At 39.2% G+C, this 18636-nt stretch overlaps 1 protein-coding gene across 1 annotated transcript in view; it reads left to right on the top strand.

Annotated features, from left to right (window-relative positions):
- Positions 1-18636, top strand: part of LOC139659498 (protein FAM184A-like) — a gene marked incomplete at its 5' end in the record, with an annotated part of 86044 nt that overhangs the window by 46185 nt on the left and 21223 nt on the right. Inside the window, 2 exons of the mRNA XM_071537792.1 lie at positions 4-131; positions 14677-14861. Of these exons, the coding sequence (XP_071393893.1) occupies positions 4-131; positions 14677-14861 (313 nt within the window). The remainder of the gene's footprint in view (positions 1-3; positions 132-14676; positions 14862-18636) is intronic.

The raw sequence follows: 18636 nt of genomic DNA, 5'->3' as shown, positions 1-18636 counted from the left end.
CAGCCTCTCTGCGATCGGAGTTGAACCACATCCACGCGTCAGCCATCGAACACCTGAGACAAACCCACCAACAGGAGACAGCTGCTGCCAAGCTGGAGCTGGAGTCGGCCCTGGAGAACAGCCGGATACAGGTAGGACACATGGTTGTTTACCCGGGGAGTCGAGTGATGCCGATTCACGTGGGATTCGAAGACGAGTGCGAACAGGATGACATTTCACGTTGCTGTATAAGCCAGAGATTCTCAACCGTTTTCATGTCAAGGACCCCTAATTTAGTCCACATTTGGGCCCCGGACCCCCATTTGATAACATTTTGTCTCTCAAACCCAAATCTGAGAATATTTTTATTGTTAGACATGATTTTGTCCAGAATTCCATGACTGTCTGTATTGTAGGTAGAGAGGTAACAGTGCAACTATGACCAAAATAGTCATTCTTCTACATTCTCTAAGTGTGTTAACGTCTTGTAAATGAAATAATGCTGAAGTTTTACAGTTTTTCAATTTGCTGGGGACCCCCAGGAACTCCCTCAAGGACCCCTGGTTGTCCCCGGACCCCCCGTTGAGAACCACTGGTATAAGCAGTATATACTTTTTCCACACTTTATGTTATAGACTTCATTAAAAATGGATTGAATTTTTTTTTTTTTTTTTTTGGCCATCAATCTACACACAATATCCGATAATGACAAAGCGAAAACACATTTTTAGAAATGCAAATTTATTACAAAATGTGAAAAAATGAAATCATATTTGTATTCAGACCCTTTGCTGTGACGCTCCATCCTGTTTGAATCTATTTCCATCCAAATTCAATCCATTTTAAATTAAGTCCATAACACAACAAAGTGTGGAAAAATACTTTATGATTTTCCTATAGAGGAGAATAGAATAAAGTACAATACAGTACAATTGTGTCAGAAACGTATTGTGAAATAACAGTACAGCAAAATAACTAGACAAGACTATACATACTAAACTACACAATAAGCACAGTACAGATTAATAGAAATGGAAACATATTTTTGTCGAAAATATGTAAAGTCTCTTTCCATTTTTCTCTTCAATGTGTTTCCTCATTCTGCATGAAGGAAGCTTATTTCTTCACTTCAACAATTGACAGAAACACGCCAAATTTGCGTTGTCGTTTCAACCGTTCACTTAAAAAAATCACTGGACAATTTGCATGGAACACAGCAGAATGCTCTCTGTCTTGAATGGCCGGAGTGAAGAAGATGGTGTGCTTGGAGTGAGTCTTGCTCGACTAAAGGCCTCCATACTGTGTCGACATCGTCTGAATAGCCTTCCGTGACTCCTCTTTCACACTCATCAACAAGCTCGCCCACGGTCTCCGAGGCATCTGGCCTTGAGAGAAAGACAAGAAAAGGAAAAAGGGAACGATTTTTCTTCTGTATAATACACACTAGGGTTCCACTGATATGGGCGAAGCTGCTGCTAACTGATTTTCTTTTGTTTTTTCTTTAAATTTGGCTATTTTCGTGTCAAAAATTTTGTACACATAGAGTGAGTTTTTGGACTACAAAATGATTTGAAAATGAAATTATTTGATTTTTTTTGTCTGAGATCTATACAATGTTTTCTAATACAGTGGTTCTCAATGTGGGGTCCGGGGACCACCAGGGGTCCTTGAGGGGGTTCCAGGGGGTCCCCAGCAAATTGCTGAATTGTTAAACTTCACCATTATTTCATTTACAAGAAGTGAACACAGTTATAGAATGTAGAAGAATGACTGTTTTGATCATAGTTTCTCTGTTATCTCTCTACCTACAATACAGATAGTCATGGAGTTCTGGACAAAATCATATCTGACAATAAAAATATTCTCAGATTTGCTTCCAAGAGACAACATCTCATCAAATGGGGGTCTCTAATGTGGACTAAATTAGGGTCCTTGATATGAAAAAGGTTTAGAATGTATTAGAACAGTGATTCCCAACCTTTTGTCATTAGAAAATTCTGTATATATCTTTATGAAGTTAGAAGATTCAGAACATGAAATAGGGTGTGCAAAAGTAAGTGCACCCCAAAATTTGATCAACATTTCATATCTTACGCTGCTCCGATCTCACATTCAGGTTGTAGCTATAGGTTTTGAACATGATTTGCCGTTCAAAATTGTAGTTATTCTGCCTTTTTAGCCAATAAAAGGTCTCAATGGAATCTCAATGGATTTTAGGGTGTGGGATGGATTCAATCTGAGAAACCATGAGTATTGTGTGGAATGTGAGGTTCTTTTATGGATGGTATTGGGGTCCTGGTCTTCAAGCTTAAAATAAATCAGACAAAAAATTTGATTAGGGAACACATATAAACTATTAACTATGGGTTTTCCCACAATAGTTTAATATTTTCCCTTGATAATATGTGATACTAGCACCTTATAAGCCAAATACTGAGCAAAGCATACTAAGAGCCTAATTCATGTGCAGCAACTTCCTTACTGACTGCTATAAGCACTAATTAGGAAAAAGTCATAATTAATGTGCTGTACTGGTAGAATACAATAGTGCAGAATAAGGTGCCAATAAGTGATTTGTAATGACTAATAATGAACCAATACACTACTAATATGCATGTTAATAAGCAACTTATTAATAGTTAATATGTGTTACCTAATCAGAAAAAAATTCACATAATTTCATTTTAAAAAAATTTGTAGCCCAACAAATAGAGCAAAAACTCAAGGGCTGTACAAACTTTTTGACATTGCTATATAGAATTTACCCATATAAACTCACACATACACACACAGCACCCCATGCTTTGTATTGCTAACACGGACAGGATGGTGCTGAGTCAGAGTCTAGTCTCTGATTTCACACAGCAGCCTCTCATTTTTCCCTTTTTTTTTTTTTCCTTTGTTTTTCTCTTTTTTTTTTTTTACAGTTTTTTTTCTACCCATTGTTGTTTTGATGGATTAACGTCAGCTGTCTAACAGAGCTTAGATGGGGAGGGAGCCGGTGTGAGACGCCATAGCCTGCTTCACATAACATCTGCCTCAGGCTAACACACACACTCACACACACACACACACACACAAACACACACACGCACACACACACCACCCGGCCTACTTCCCTTTTGTAAATCTTACTAATTACCCTTAATACTATAGGTTCCTCTCTCATCACCACGGTGATGCAGATGTTCTGGCAGAGAGGCACAGCTGGTTATCTGTGCAATAGACGCCCCCCCCCCACCGCTACCCCCCACCCTCCCTGCCAGTCCCTCCCATTTCCAGTTGCCAGGGCAACAGGGAGGTCAGAAGCTAATTGTAGAGCGTTACAGTCTAACTGCCTGTCAATCACGAGTCTGTTGCGAATACAGTGGAAACTGGGTAGCTTCTTAGATGTTTCAGACCCCCAGTAGAGCCACATTAGACTGGAGACCCCCAACTGATCAGATTTAGAGCCGGGGATCCATATGGGAAGATTTTAGCTGTTGATTTAGTATTGAATTGTAGAACTGTCTGCAGTGTATGTGGAGAGAGTGAAACCTAGGATTACAATAGTCATTCTCATGCATTCTCTAATGGAGATAATTCCTAGTAGAATAAATAATAGTGAAATTAAACTAAACTAAATAGGCATCACAGCCCTCAAAAAGCAGGCAGCAGTTTACAATCAGTTTTGATATAATTTGTGTGAACATCACAATATTTTCGTACAGTGATCTTCCCAAAAGCAACATACGCCCATTGCATTCTGTGCAGTGTCATATCGGAATTACTTAAAATTCAGACGCAAGGGGCTTACTGAATATTTTGGAGCTGGAATGAGTATTCATTTTTACAGGGAAGGCAGGGCAAACTGAGTTCCATTGCTGTCGTCATTTCACTGAAGGAGGAATACATTCAAAAGCATCAGGACAAAGGCGCAAGGAGCACATGTTTATAGTAAAGCTGTCGTATGCTTCGGAAACGCTTAGTCAAAAATGACAGAGGCGCAGATGTGTACACTTTCAGGTATTTTCATCTTGTGTGTGTGTGTGTGTGTGTGTTGGGTGCTCATTTCCCAGAGGTAATAACCAGTCAAAATGTGAAAGTACATTCCAAGCATATCTAGTCCCAATTGATCAGTCCCGCATCTGATTGCTGTCATTTTCACTAATGGATGCATTGTAATGAACCGGATGGCTGTAAACGCACAGTCGGCCTGATAGGATTTAGGGGCCGCTAGCACAAATCACCCTGAGGTGAGACAGCAATCAGCCAGTATGCCTGTAGGTCAGACAGCAAAAATCGACATATTGACGGTGAAGTAGGGCGTGCCATGCACTGAAGCTGCATACACATCATATGGGAAAGAAGGTAGATACGTGCTTTCTACTAGAAAATACTGTTCACCTCAGCTTTCAGAGGGTAAATACTACTAGAAAATACTGTTCACTCAGTTTTCAGATGTAAATACTACTAGAAAATACTGTTCACCTCAGTTTTCAGATGTAAATACTACTAGAAAATACTGTTCACTCAGCTTTCAGATGTAAATACTACTAGAAAATACTCTTCACCTCAGTTTTCAGATGTAAATACTACTAGAAAATACTCTTCACCTCAGCTTTCAGATGTAAATACTACTAGAAAATACTCTTCACCTCAGTTTTCAGATGGTAAATACTACTAGAAAATACTGTTCACCTCAGTTTTCAGATGGTAAATACTACTAGAAAATACTGTTCACCTCAGTTTTCAGATGTAAATACTACTAGAAAATACTGTTCACCTCAGTTTTCAGATGTAATACTACTAGAAAATACTGTTCACCTCAGTTTTCAGATGTAAATATTACTAGAAAATACTGTTCACCTCAGTTTTCAGATGTAAATACTACTAGAAAATACTGTTCACCTCAGTTTTCAGATGGTAAATACTACTAGAAAATACTGTTCACCTCAGTTTTCAGATGTAAATACTACTAGAAAATACTGTTCACTCAGCTTTCAGATGTAAATACTACTGGAAAATACTGTTCACTTCAGCTTTCAGATGTAAATACTACTAGAAAATACTGTTCACCTCAGCTTTCAGATGTAAATACTACTAGAAAATACTGTTCACCTCAGCTTTCAGATGTAAATACTACTAGAAAATACTGTTCACTCAGCTTTCAGATGTAAATACTACTAGAAAATACTGTTCACCTCAGTTTTCAGATGTAATACTACTAGAAAATACTGTTCACTCAGTTTTCAGATGTAAATACTACTAGAAAATATTGTTCACTCAGTTTTCAGATGTAATACTACTAGAAAATACTGTTCACCTCAGCTTTCAGATGGTAAATACTACTAGAAAATACTGTTCACTCAGTTTTCAGATGATAAATACTACTAGAAAATACTGTTCACTCAGTTTTCAGATGTAATACTACTAGAAAATACTGTTCACCTGAGTTTTCAGATGTAATACTACTAGAAAATACTGTTCACCTCAGTTTTCAGATGTAATACTACTAGAAAATACTGTTCACTCAGTTTTCAGATGTAAATATTACTAGAAAATACTGTTCACCTCAGCTTTCAGATGTAAATACTACTGGAAAATACTGTTCACCTCAGTTTTCAGATGTAAATACTACTAGAAAATACTGTTCACCTCAGCTTTCAGATGTAAATACTACTAGAAAATACTGTTCACCTCAGTTTTCAGATGTAAATACTACTAGAAAATACTGTTCACCTCAGCTTTCAGATGTAAATACTACTAGAAAATACTCTTCACCTCAGTTTTCAGATGGTAAATACTACTAGAAAATACTGTTCACCTCAGTTTTCAGATGGTAAATACTACTAGAAAATACTGTTCACTCAGTTTTCAGATGTAAATACTACTAGAAAATACTGTTCACTCAGCTTTCAGATGTAAATACTACTAGAAAATACTGTTCACCTCAGTTTTCAGATGTAAATACTACTAGAAAATACTGTTCACTCAGCTTTCAGATGTAAATACTACTAGAAAATACTGTTCACTCAGCTTTCAGATGGTAAATACTACTAGAAAATACTGTTCACCTCAACCATGCATTCGTCCTCAGTTATTCAGATGTGGTAATCACAGTCATGTTCCCCTCCCCTTTGCATGTGTGCTTGTCTTTCATGGTTTCTCCTCTGTATTCTCCTGCCTGGTAAAACAGTACTGTCTGTGATCAGCTAAGATACAATACACACCTTCAGCTTCATCATCAAAGAGCCATTCAGCCAGCTAACATCAGCATCAGCATTAATATTGGACACCATATGGTTGTTTCTAGTAATCAAATGCTTTGGATAGCTACAGTTATATATTAGGTCTAGTCTATAATACTATCATTACTAAATTGTGAATTAATCATTATTTAATATTTGACATTATTGAATGGTTAGCTAACAACTGTTTGATGATTACTTAATATCCTACATTTTTTACTAAGTATATTAAATTACTTTGTGATCATTATTTGAATTAATGACATTGATCATTTATATGTCGTATTGCAACTATTAAGGAGTTAAATCAATGATTTTTCATTGTCTTAGTTATCAATTTGTTAACTTCCAGGTTAAACAGTTTTAAAGACTTAGGTTAGTATTCAGAACTGATCAACAGATAAAACAGGTAAAATATAAATAAGTGTTATGTGGGCCCTTATAAAGTTGCAACAGTTAATCAGTGGTTTGTAAAACATACAGGAATATTTTCTGGGCCCTTTTCATAAAGTTGCAACTGATTACAATACTTATAAATGCCTAATGTAACTGACTTAGTTAAATTTAGGAATTTAACTAATCATCAATTAGTTAACCATTACATTTTAATTAATAAAAATATAAATGATTAGTTCAGCATTTATTAGTGATGATTACCATTATTATTATCATTATTGTTATTATTGTTATAAACATATTCCTGCATACCTGTCTGGAATCTAATCAAAATGTTTCATTTGAATCAATTCAGGTTAATCGTTTCCTATAGGTGACAAGTGTTGACCGATTCTATGATAAATATTTAACTGCATCATATCCATCATATCAGAGGTGGATGACACTGACTGGACCAGATCCCATTTATAATAAAAGGCCCTCTCTAATAAAATATTGGAGAGAGAGAGAGAGAGAGAGAGAGAGAGAGAGAGTTTGTGTATCCATTAATCCAGTGTGTAATTATGAGGGAGTCCTAATAGCAGACACACTGAAACTTTCTGATTTGAGTCTTCAGAGTGGAAGAACACAGCAGCAGACAGTTGTCAAGCTGTGTTAAATACTGTTATTATACCTCCAATTAACAGACAGATGGGGAGTGAGTGAGTGATAGAGTGAGGGGTTATGTGTGTGTGTGTGTGTGCGTGTGTGTGTGGAATGTCATCTCTCTCCCTGGAGATACTTAATAATGACTAATAACCTGTTTGATCCCACAGAGCTGTCTGATCAATTATCTCATCATCAGTATCTCTAGCCATCCAATATGTAAACACAAGTCCACACACACACACACACACATTCAGATCCCACAAACTTCAACTGAGTGAAAACAGATTTTGACTGTTCAGACACCAGACTGATTCTGCTGTTGATATTGATGATGGAGAGGTGAGACGGCTTTTAATGCTGCATTGTGTTTGCTCTAAGGTTTCACTCTGACCAGCTAGTATAGATGTGAATCGGAAATCGATTCAGCTATAAATGTACATCTTTGAAGATTCTCTCCCACCTTAGCCCCATCGATATACATATAAATATTTCACCTCATCATCTTTCTTTTCCTCTCCCACTCTCCCTTCCTCCTCTTAACTATGCAGTTGAGATCAAAAGGGGTGATTATAGCAGCAGACTGATCCATTGGTGTGTATGTGTGTGTGTGCATTCCCTAAGCAGCTGCTCTTTTGCTATTTTGAATTAGGGTGCCACTGATATGCGTTCTGGAAGGCCGATACTGATATTTTTGGATTGAAGCTGCAAATATCTTATGATTTTGTGCCAATATCCAATGACTTTGAATTGGACCTTTTTCATGCAGTATTCAGTGTTTCCCCCAGGATTTTATTCTTGGCAGAGTGGAAAAGCCTCTGAAACAACACTTACAACATCATGGGACACTAAAACTCTCCATTAAAACCCAGGATAATAATCATAATCATGATAATAAAACATAGTCATGTATACTTATATGGAATCTGATCAAAATGTTGCATTACAATCAATTCAGATTAAGGGCTTCCCATAGACAACTAGTGTAGTATTGAGCAATTATATGTTATCAATCAAACTACATCATATCAAAGGTGGATCACACTGACCAGCCGACAATTGATTTTTAATAAAAGGTAGATATCAGCAGACTGATGTATCAGCTAAGCCTAGTTTGAACAGTTAAACAGAGCTATGTAAGACTTTTAATATTCTGTCCTGATAGATGTTTGAATACCTATGGAAGAGGATTAGGGCCACATGTGAAAAATGTATTTGAGTTCTGAGTTTAAAGTCAGAATTCTGAGAAAAAAGTCAGAATTCTGAGTTTAAAGTCAGAATTCTGAGATTAAAGTCAGACTTCTAATTTTATTCTCAGAATTCTGACTTTAAACTCAGAACTCATATACATTTTTCACGTGGCCCTAATCCTTTTCCGTAAATATCTCACCAATTTCGCAGAGCAGAGAAATGGCGATGAAGAGAGGGAGAGAGAGAGCGAAGGGACTGACAGAGAGTGCAACAATGTCACACTTAATCTCTATCAGGCCGCTGTACTCTTATTTTAGTTAACAGGTGCGGAAAGGGCGGCGGGGTTTGGAAAGGGGAGACAAAGAAAGATGCTGAGAAAGAGGAGAATAGACTGAGAAAGAGATGACAAAGCAGCGACAGAGCAATAAACCCTAACGTAGCAAAAGACAAAGATAGAGAGAGACAGAGAGAGAGAGGAAAGAAAAGGAAGGGAACTGGGAGAGCTTGGGTCGGAAAATGAGCAGAGGCCCCAACCCAGAAAGCATCAGAAAGAGTGAGATAAGAAAGAAAAGCTCATTGCCCCCAAACCGGCCCAGAGTCGACACCAACAGTTTCATCTCAGCAATCGTCTGCCATGAAATTATATTCGCTGGGATCGTCACCTTAATTTGACGGGATGAGGTCCTGGCAAAGTGTTAAAATGTCTTAAATCAGAAATTCTAAACTCAAGGCTTCAAATGGTCTTGAATGTACTTAAATGAAATCCTTTAAGTCAATTCAATTTTAAACCTGTTGCGGTTGTGGTTTCTTGGTGCATTGTTTTTCCAGTCACATAGACATTTTATTTCAGCTGCAAAATTGGTCTCATATTTCATTCTAAATAGTCTTTAAAAAGTCTTTAAACGTCCTAAATGTTGATGAAACTTGCAGAAACCCATTAGTTTTATAATACCACCAGAGAATTGTGACTTGAAGCATGAACATCTTTCGTCCGTTCATTCGTCCGTCCGTTCGTTCATCCAGTCATCTGTCCGTCCGTTCGTTTGTCCATTCATCTGTCCGTTCATTCATTCGTTTGGCCGTTCGTTCATCCGTTTGTTCGTCTGTCCATTCATCCGTCCGTCCGTTCGTCCGTTCATTCACTTGCTCGTCCGTTCTTCGTTCTGCGTTCTGCGTTCGTTCGTCCATTCGTCTGTCCATCCGTTCGTTCATCCGTTTGTTCGTCCGTCCATTCATCCGTCCGTCCGTTCGTCCGTTCATTTACTTGCTCGTCCGTTCTTCGTTCTTCGTTCTGCGTTCGTTCGTCCATTCCTCTGTCCATCCGTTCGTTTGTCCGTTCGTCTGTCCATTCATCCGTTCGTTCGTTCGTTTGGCCGTTCATTCGTCCGTCTGTCCGTTCGTCTGTCCGTTCATCCGTCCGTTCATCCGTCCGTTCGTTCTTCGTTTTGCGTTCTGCGTTCGTTCGTCCATTCGTCCTTTTTTTCTTTCGTCCTTTCTCTTTGTTTCTTTCTTTCGCTGTTTCTCTCTTCCTAGAAGCATGAATTTGATGGGATGGACCGGAGTGTAGAATGAGTCAATTTTCCAGCCAAGCAGAACCTACTGATTAATCTGCCCTCGTCTCATCTGTGCTTAACTGTGCAACTAGGTTTATGGACAGCAAAATCAGTCAATTACATTCATTTAAGATGCTGTGAGACACTCAGAAAGAGTCGGATACTGAGAGAGAGCGTTTTGGGAGTATGAGGCTATTATACAACATTATGGGTTTTGGATTTATGAACACATTCCGTTGAGTCAAAATGTTATACAAGCAGGCCTTGAATGAGAATTTGGCAGAGAAGGCAATTATACAGGGAAATAACTGGACAAGACCTTGACAAAATTTGATTTAATTCTGAGGAATTGGCCCATTACATATTTGCCTCTCCTCCGTTTTTCAGGTAGATCCAGTCCAGTCTCAAATCATAATGATCACCCTACCATCCACCATAATTTGGGTCTTAAAGCTAGACTAGGCAATTTTGCACGGTGGTGGCCCCAAATGGCAGCAAGATGTAACTGCTTGAATTTTGAATACTTCATTACCCAGAAATCCTCTAAGGTTAGGTCAGTAAACTAAATCTCTTCTTCTTAGTGTCTGGTGGGGTGGAGATAGTGAAGAAGTTTAGCCATCGTATGTGAGTCCAGTTTTGTCTGGACAGAGCACTCACTCACTGCTGTTTAGGAGACACTTTTGGATTAAACTTTTGATTCGTCACTTCCTGCATGGAGAAGATTTCCCAACCGGCAAATATTGGGGCAAATAGGGTGAATTTATGGCGTATCAAATAGGGTGGCTAGGACGCTCTTCTATGTTGCAGCACCACTTTTTGATTTAGGCTAATGAGGTTGTGATTGAGGCTAAGATGGGTGTATTTTTTACATGAAACTCTTACCAAAGTGTAGCTTTATTAGCTTTACTAACTACAAAAACTCAAATAGTTTTTCCTAAGTCGTCAGACTATCCAAATACCACAAAATGCTTTAAAGTAGTCTAGAGCTGCAACGATTAATCGATTAGTTGTCAACTATTAAATTAATCGCCAACTATTTTGATAATCGATTCAATTCAATTCAAACTTTATTTCAGACTCACAAAGGGTCCATAGCATACAAAAAGAAAGAAAACAAGACATACAAAATAAAACCACAACAATACATCATTCAATTTAAAAAACAGTTCATATGTAGGCTATCTCGCCAGTGTTTTCTGAGCCTGGATGTGTACCGAGAGCAGCTCTTCCTAGGGCTGGTTAAAGCCTCTATGATGCTGTTCTCTGACTCATCCAAGCGACACATAAAATTGTACATCAGATGTCTTAAGAGTGCCTCACGTGTAGGGACACCAGAGAACACAAACAGTTGACTGGCACTATGCCATCTGGGAACCTGAAGCAGCAACCTCAAGGCATCATTGTAAGCCACTATAAGCCACTATGAGCCACTATAAGAAAAAATTACTCAAACCAATTAATCGGTTTGAGTAATTTTTTTTATGAAAAATAAGTCAAAATTCTCTGATTCCAGCTTCTTAAATGTGATTATTTTCTGGTTTCTTTACTCCTCTATGACAGTAAACTGAATATCTTTGGGTTGTGGACAAAAAAAATTTGAGGACGTCATCTTGGGCTTTGGGAAACACTGTTCGACATTTTTCAACATTTTCTGACATTTTATAGACCAAACAACTAATCGATTAATCGAGAAAATAATCGTCAGATTAATCGACAATGAAAATAAGCCCTAAAGTAGTCTGAGATTTGCTCATTTTGTTCACAAATTAGTCTATTCCATAGTTGCCTTCAAATTTGTTGTTTGCCGTGCAAGCAGGACAGTTATAAAACCAATGTTTCATTTGTTCAGTACTTCAGTAGATATACGCAACCTCAATGGTCCAATTCATTCCTAGTCATTCACCAACTCATTCACCAGCCAGTTCATTCATACAAAAGGTCAGGAAAGTCACCCGGCCGATTGGAGCACTTTGAATGTTCAACAACGAACAAGTTTTAAAATTTGTGTTAGTGGTTACATCCACTTCTTGGACAGCAGCTAGTATCGGAACATTGGAAAAGCAGGCATGTCACATGTTGTTGTGTGAACATTTTATTCAACCTACGCGTTGTTTACTCCCACCCAGTTAAGCAAATCACTTCATATTCTCATTTGCAAATCACGACTCAAATGAGCCAGTACCTTGGTGTGTCTGTGAGTTTGCTGGTGTGATTATAACTCAGAAGACAATAACAGCTCTATGGGTGGTGACTGACTAATTTGGATAGACAGCCATGGTTTTTATTGTCACAGTCAATTGTACTATGACAATTCATGAGTTAGTGTGTGATTCAAACCAGCTCCTGGTTAGTTATCTTGCATGTCCTCCACACACTTGCTTTCCCTATCACCTTTCCATTTGTCTCAATAAAATTGTAAAATAGTAATAATAACTGATAGCCAGCAGATTGCCCACTATCCTTTAAAAAATACTCTGAGAGATGTCATAGGACATGTATTTTTGTTGTATGCAAGCATTTTTTTGACTAAAGCAGCCATTTAACAATAAGGCAAAAAAAGAAAAAGTGATCACCTAACTGTAGAGCATGGGTTAGGGAACTATTCTAATGCTGCTGCATTATACATTTTGCAATTCCATCATTGAGACCGTACATTCATTTTCATGGAGAGCCATGGTGGCCAAGTCTGCAATAGGCTATTTGTAATTACCATTCATTCTTAGTTCACAAGCATTAAAAAGCCAGCTTAGGAAATTTTATTTCACAAAGGAGCACAGGATGCTGGCTAGTCTCACTCATTCCACATTCCACACTCATCAGTTCTGCCTTGGACCGAGTTTTTTGTTTTGGACAGAAAATCCTAGGTTGAAACACGAAGGAGAACTCTGCCTTTGAGTTTCGAAAAACACAGAAACATTTAAGATGAAATAAAGTTAGGATTGGGTTACCCAATCCAAATCTCAATTTAAATGATCCAGAATCTCATTGATCAGATGTGAGAAGCCCAATTTTCAGATGTAATCCCATCCGATTACTGAAACCTATCAGAAAACTGGGCCTAAGTGGTGTGTTTTTCAGTTATTGCCAGGATATTTCATTCCAATGTTCTTCTCAGTCCAGCACCATGTTGGGTTTTGAGCATGTCAGCTATTGTGAACTTTATTTATCTGCTGGTATGTCCAGCTCTACACCCCCACTATAGACTGAACCATTCTGCTAGCCCAGAACGTCAACACATATAACCATCCCAGTCACTTCCTTATTTATTGATGTGGAGTGTATTTGTAGGAATGTGAAGAAGGAGGAGAAATGCCCTGTCAGCATAAATATGGAAAGCACAGCAGTGACCACTGATCCCAGTGTTTGTGTATGTGTGTGTGTGCATGTGTGTGCATGCATGCGTGCATACGTGTGTGCAACAGAGTCTGAAAGCATTACAGTAGGCACCTGGGACAACCCTGATATAATCCACATACACACACACACTAGATAATGTACTAAAATACCAACTCCCCTTCGTTCCTGGCAGGGTGTGAATGTTAGAGAGACTGTTTTGTATGTCGTCATATAAATTAGACATGTGCATATAGTGTGCTGTACACTGCAAGCACTGGCCTTTTTAAAGTAAAATTCAATTAAATTGATTGGATTACATAATTTTAGTTTAGTTTGAGCACTTAAGATCATTTAGCCTGTCAGGTTGATGCAACATATTTGTCATATAGGAAATTCAGGCTGTGTAAATTTGAGGCAATTGCAATAAAATGATACAAATTGATTCATTTATTTGGTAGTATTAGAACTAACATCAGTGTGGCATAAATATTTTAAAAAATTGGGAATAATAGCACCCAGGTTGAAAATCTTTGGAATTATCCTTTAACAGGCAACTTTGTCTGTAGGGGCTCAAACTTCAAAGAATACTTCACCCAAAAATGAATATTCTGTCATTATCTACTCACCCTCATGCCAGCTGAAACACAGGGGAAGTTTGTTTGTCCATATAACACTCAGGGAGGTTGCCAGGACAACTCCATAGCAGCCTCCTCCAAAACAACTGAAGTCAATGGGGACCGGTTCTTTAGAGTTCCAAAAAGGGCAAAAAACATCCAGAAAATGACTCCATACAGCTTATATACAATATAATCCAAGTCTTCTGAAGCCAAATGATTGCACAGTGAGTGGAAAAGACCTATATTTACACCATTATTTAGTGCAAGTCTTCACTACAGCCATTGTTTTCGATACCGTTCACACTTGCGCACACCCAGACCTCACACGTCCACGTAAATCTGGCAACCTCCTCGTGTGTCTACATAAGCCAAAATAAGTCTGGTGACACCATTATGAAGAAGACACATGGTGCTTCACAGTCCATGTGAAGTTTCCATATGAAAGACCTGTTGAAGTGTGCTCTCAATTTATGGTTGCTCTGGTAAAAACAGGGTGGATGTAATTACTGCTATGTCCTTGCATGATTTTGAAAATCTAATAGCACTGGTTTGAACAGAAAGTCGGTCTAAGAAAAGTTAGGGAGGGACAATGTTGAATACTTTTTAGAAAACCAAGGTATTTAAATTTTAAACTTCAAAACAGCCATCAGTTGACAGGTTGGGATCTCAAGTGTTCAAGCCGTGAACGTGAATTCACCGACATCATGACCTATTCCTCTCCCTTCCCAGGAGCGCGAGTTGCTGGGCCGGATCTCCGAGCTGCAGGAGGAGGTGTCCAGGAGGAAGAGCCACATCGCCCAGCTGGACCACCAGATCCACACGCTCAACGAGAACATCAGCACTCTCACCAAGGAGCTGGAGCTCAAGGGCAAGGAGGTTCTCAAGATCCGCAGCGAAGCTAATCAGCAGATCAGGTAGGAGTAAAAACAGAATTGAATGGAGCAGAATACAACACAATACAAGAACACAGTTGTTCTCAGCCATGTTTCATTGTGGCCCAAGAGTCTTCAGGTTTTAATTCCAACTGAACACGAAAGCAGTGGATTTCACTGGTTAGTTAGTTAAAGGAATAGTTCACCCAAAAATAAAAATTCTGTCATCATCTACTCATGCCAAATGAAACACAGGTAAAATTTGTTAGTCCATATAACACACAGGGAGGCTGCCAGCACAACTTGGTAGCAGCCTTCTCCAAAACAACTGAAGTCAATGGGGACCTGTTCTTTAGAGTTCCAAAAAAAAAAAAGCCAAACAATCACACTGTGAATAGAAAGACCTATACACCATTATTTGTTGCAAATCAATCAGCTGTAGTTAAGATTTGCACTAAATGATGGTGTAAATATACTGTAGGTCTTTTTGGAACTCTGAAGAACTGGTCCCCACTGACACTGACCTCCCTGTGTGTTATATGGACAAACTTCACCTGTGTTTCAACTGGCATGAGGGGGAGGAGATGATGACAGAATTTTCATTTTTGGGGTGAACTATTCCTTTAATGAAAGCCTGCAGACTTTTGGTTCCCAATGGCACATAGTCGAGAACCAGTGCAAAAACAGATTGTCACCGCGTGTTCACAGTGAAAGCAACATGATCCACAAGTGACCGGATGTCCATTCATTCCGTATACAGCTGAGTAATCAGGGAAAGTAATCAGGGAAAGTCAACAAGCTTGTCGGCTGAGAAAAGTTGGCCACAGCTGAACTTTTCATAGTCATCGGCCATCAACAGCCAATCAGATTTCCACACTTCCTTCCCTACTGATTTGATTTGATTTCATGAACAATAGCTCTGCTCGCCTGGTTTTGGCTTCGCTTGCCAAAGCACCAAAAATGTAACATGTGATCACAAGCCACTACTAATTCTAGCTTCTACTGGATACATTAGCTAGTGTGCAAATCAGATGTGTTAACAACAGGACAGTGACATGATCAGTTCCCAGTCAAAAACAGCACAGAAATGAACCATGTGTTGAAGTCTTATGTTTAAAAACCAGACCTTGGCCCTCCACTACAGCCTCCAAGGGGCCCTCTATAGTTTGACATCCGACAAATCTGGAAAGTATAGTTTTTTGATACTCCACCACAATTTGGCTACAACTCGCCACAGTCATTGAACTTTACTAATCCAGTATTGTTAATCCAGTTTATACCAAAGTTGTCAGTCACGGTGTTTCAACAGTATTTGTATTTCGTTTCGTTTAGTCGCTATGAAATAATTTGGCTGAACAACATTCGTTTGTTTTTGGGTACAACTGGCCACACATAACTGTCTCTCCGTTCCTCTGTGTCTGTCAAACCTGATTGTCCTCCCTCCTGCCACATAAACACTCTCTTTGGGCTGTCGAAAGGAACGTAAGATTGCAGCTTTTCATACTGTCACTTTTGCCGCTCTCCCTCTCCGGTAAACTCTCCTTATCTTTCCCGCTGTTCCTCTGTGCGTCTGTCTCGCACCGCACAACACAAATTGCTCCGCGGCGGATAAGACAAATCCTCTCCCCGTGATGGACATTTGAAAAAACGACAACAACAACAACAGAGCTCAAAATGCCCTCAGTTCCACCTGCCAGAAGACTTTACCACTTTAATTAAAACGAATCTACTTTGTTTTCTCTGTCTGTGCGCTCTCTTCCTTGCCTTTCTCTCATATGCTTTTCTCTCATACATACACATCAAATAGCCCCAAAAAGCAATGCAATTTTCCCTCTTCACATAACCCATGCAAGGAAATTACTGAATTTCCTTCCTAAATTGACGCGTATTTCACCTATGTGTATGCATTATGTATAGTTTTAGCCATCCGCCATATTCCAGTGTTTTATTAGGATCCCCATTAGCTGGTAAATTAATGACAGCTCTTCTTCCTGGGGTCCTCACAAAAAGCAATACAATACAAATAATCAATAATAAGATAAGAGAATACTTAAGACAATAATAATAATATAAGGAAACAAATTAATTTAAACTAAATCCAATGAAAAAAATAAATATATATATATATACATAGAACAGATAATAACAATTATAACAATTAAATAAAATCAAAGTTTACATGGTTAGTTTCATCAGTTCACTTTTGAGTGCCTTTTTGAAAGTGTAATTATTCTTTGCCAGCCTGGTGGATACTGGTAGCTTGCTCCAGTTAAATATGGCTCTATAGCACACTGATTTTAAATGTCTCCTTCTGTAGCACAGTGGTTCTCAACGTGGGGTCCGGGGACCACCAGGGGTCCTTGAGGGCATCCCAGGGGGTCCCTAGCAAATTGATGAATCGTTAAACTTCACTATTTCATTTACAAGAACAATTATAGAATGTAGGAGACTGACTGTTTTGATCATAGTTTCTCTGTTATCTCTCTACCTACAATACAGACAGTCATGGAGTTCTGGACAAAATCATATCTAACAATAAAAATATTCTCAGATTTGGGTCCGAGGGACAAAATCTCATCAAATGGGGGTCCGTGGCCCTAATGTGGACTAAATTAGGGGTCCTTGATATGAAAAAGGTTGAGAACCACTGCTGTAGCATACCTGATCCAGTTCATGAAAAGCTCAGTCAGTATGAGTTGAATAGAATCAGGAGCATCACAGCACAGCATCATATGAAATGTTGTTATAGTGGAATATAGGGAATGATTAGATTCCTCAAGTGTACCGCCCCCCTTCCCCACCCGCCCACCCCTTACCCCCGCACACACCCGCCCCCCCCATCCCCACTTGCTTGTTGCTATATTTAGCAATTGACTTCGCTGACTATATTGGCATCATGATCGTTTCTATAATCCGACTCTGGTTCGGTCCTGCTGAAAATATACCAAGATGAAAGAGAGAGAACCAAGAGGCCAGATGAGGCAAATCTGTCTCTCTCTCTTTCTCTCTATCCCCATCTCTACCTCTTCTCTATCCCCCTACCGACAGCAAACGTCAATTGATTAGGAGGTGTGTGAAGGTTATTTAGGGCAAAAACAAAATAGAATCCATAATCATGTTGTTCCCTGAGGCATGTTATGAATATTTTAAAGTGCTGTATTTCTGATGTGGTCCAAGGTCCACTCATTAGAATCGGTCTGTAGCTGTAGATTGTGTGTGTGTGTGTGTGTGTGTGTGTGTGTGTGTGTGAGTGTGAGTGTGTGAGTGTGAGCATTCCTGTATGTATATACATTATGTGCTTGTGTTGGATGATTGCTTGCTCCCTTGGCTTCTTATTTACTAATGTGAATTCATGTGCTGCTTACCTATAAGTATATGCATTTACACACTTTTCTCTCTCTCACACACACACACACACATGCACACACACACACACACACACGCACGCACACTGCTGGCAGGGCCCATGCACAGCACATTTCTCCTTCTGTTACATAACTCTCTGTCTGAATCCTGGTCGCAAGGATAAAAATAGGGAGATAAATAAATAAAGAAGAAGCAGTGAGAGAGAAGATGTGCCTCCCTCGGGGAGAGTTGGCCTAGTCAGAGTGAGAGGCAGGCAGACATCCTCCTCCTCGATGCACTCCTCCTTTGTCCCCCTCTCCCTCTCCTCTCCGTTCCTCAGCCCCCCCCCACCCCACGTCATTCCTCCTCTCTCATCCTTTATTTCCATTTCCCATCCTCCTCCTCCTTCCCTCCCTTCTTTCCCTGCCATCTCCATTTCCAAATCTCGACAGTTTATTGCAACACCTAGACA

Source organism: Centroberyx affinis, unplaced genomic scaffold (genome assembly GCF_046629955.1).
Source record: "Centroberyx affinis isolate AG114_WGS23_722 - 3 ecotype Tasmania unplaced genomic scaffold, CSIRO-AGI_Caff_v1 ptg003126l_1, whole genome shotgun sequence".
Lineage (NCBI taxonomy): Eukaryota > Metazoa > Chordata > Actinopteri > Beryciformes > Berycidae > Centroberyx > Centroberyx affinis.
This window is presented reverse-complemented; position numbering and strand designations above follow the sequence as displayed.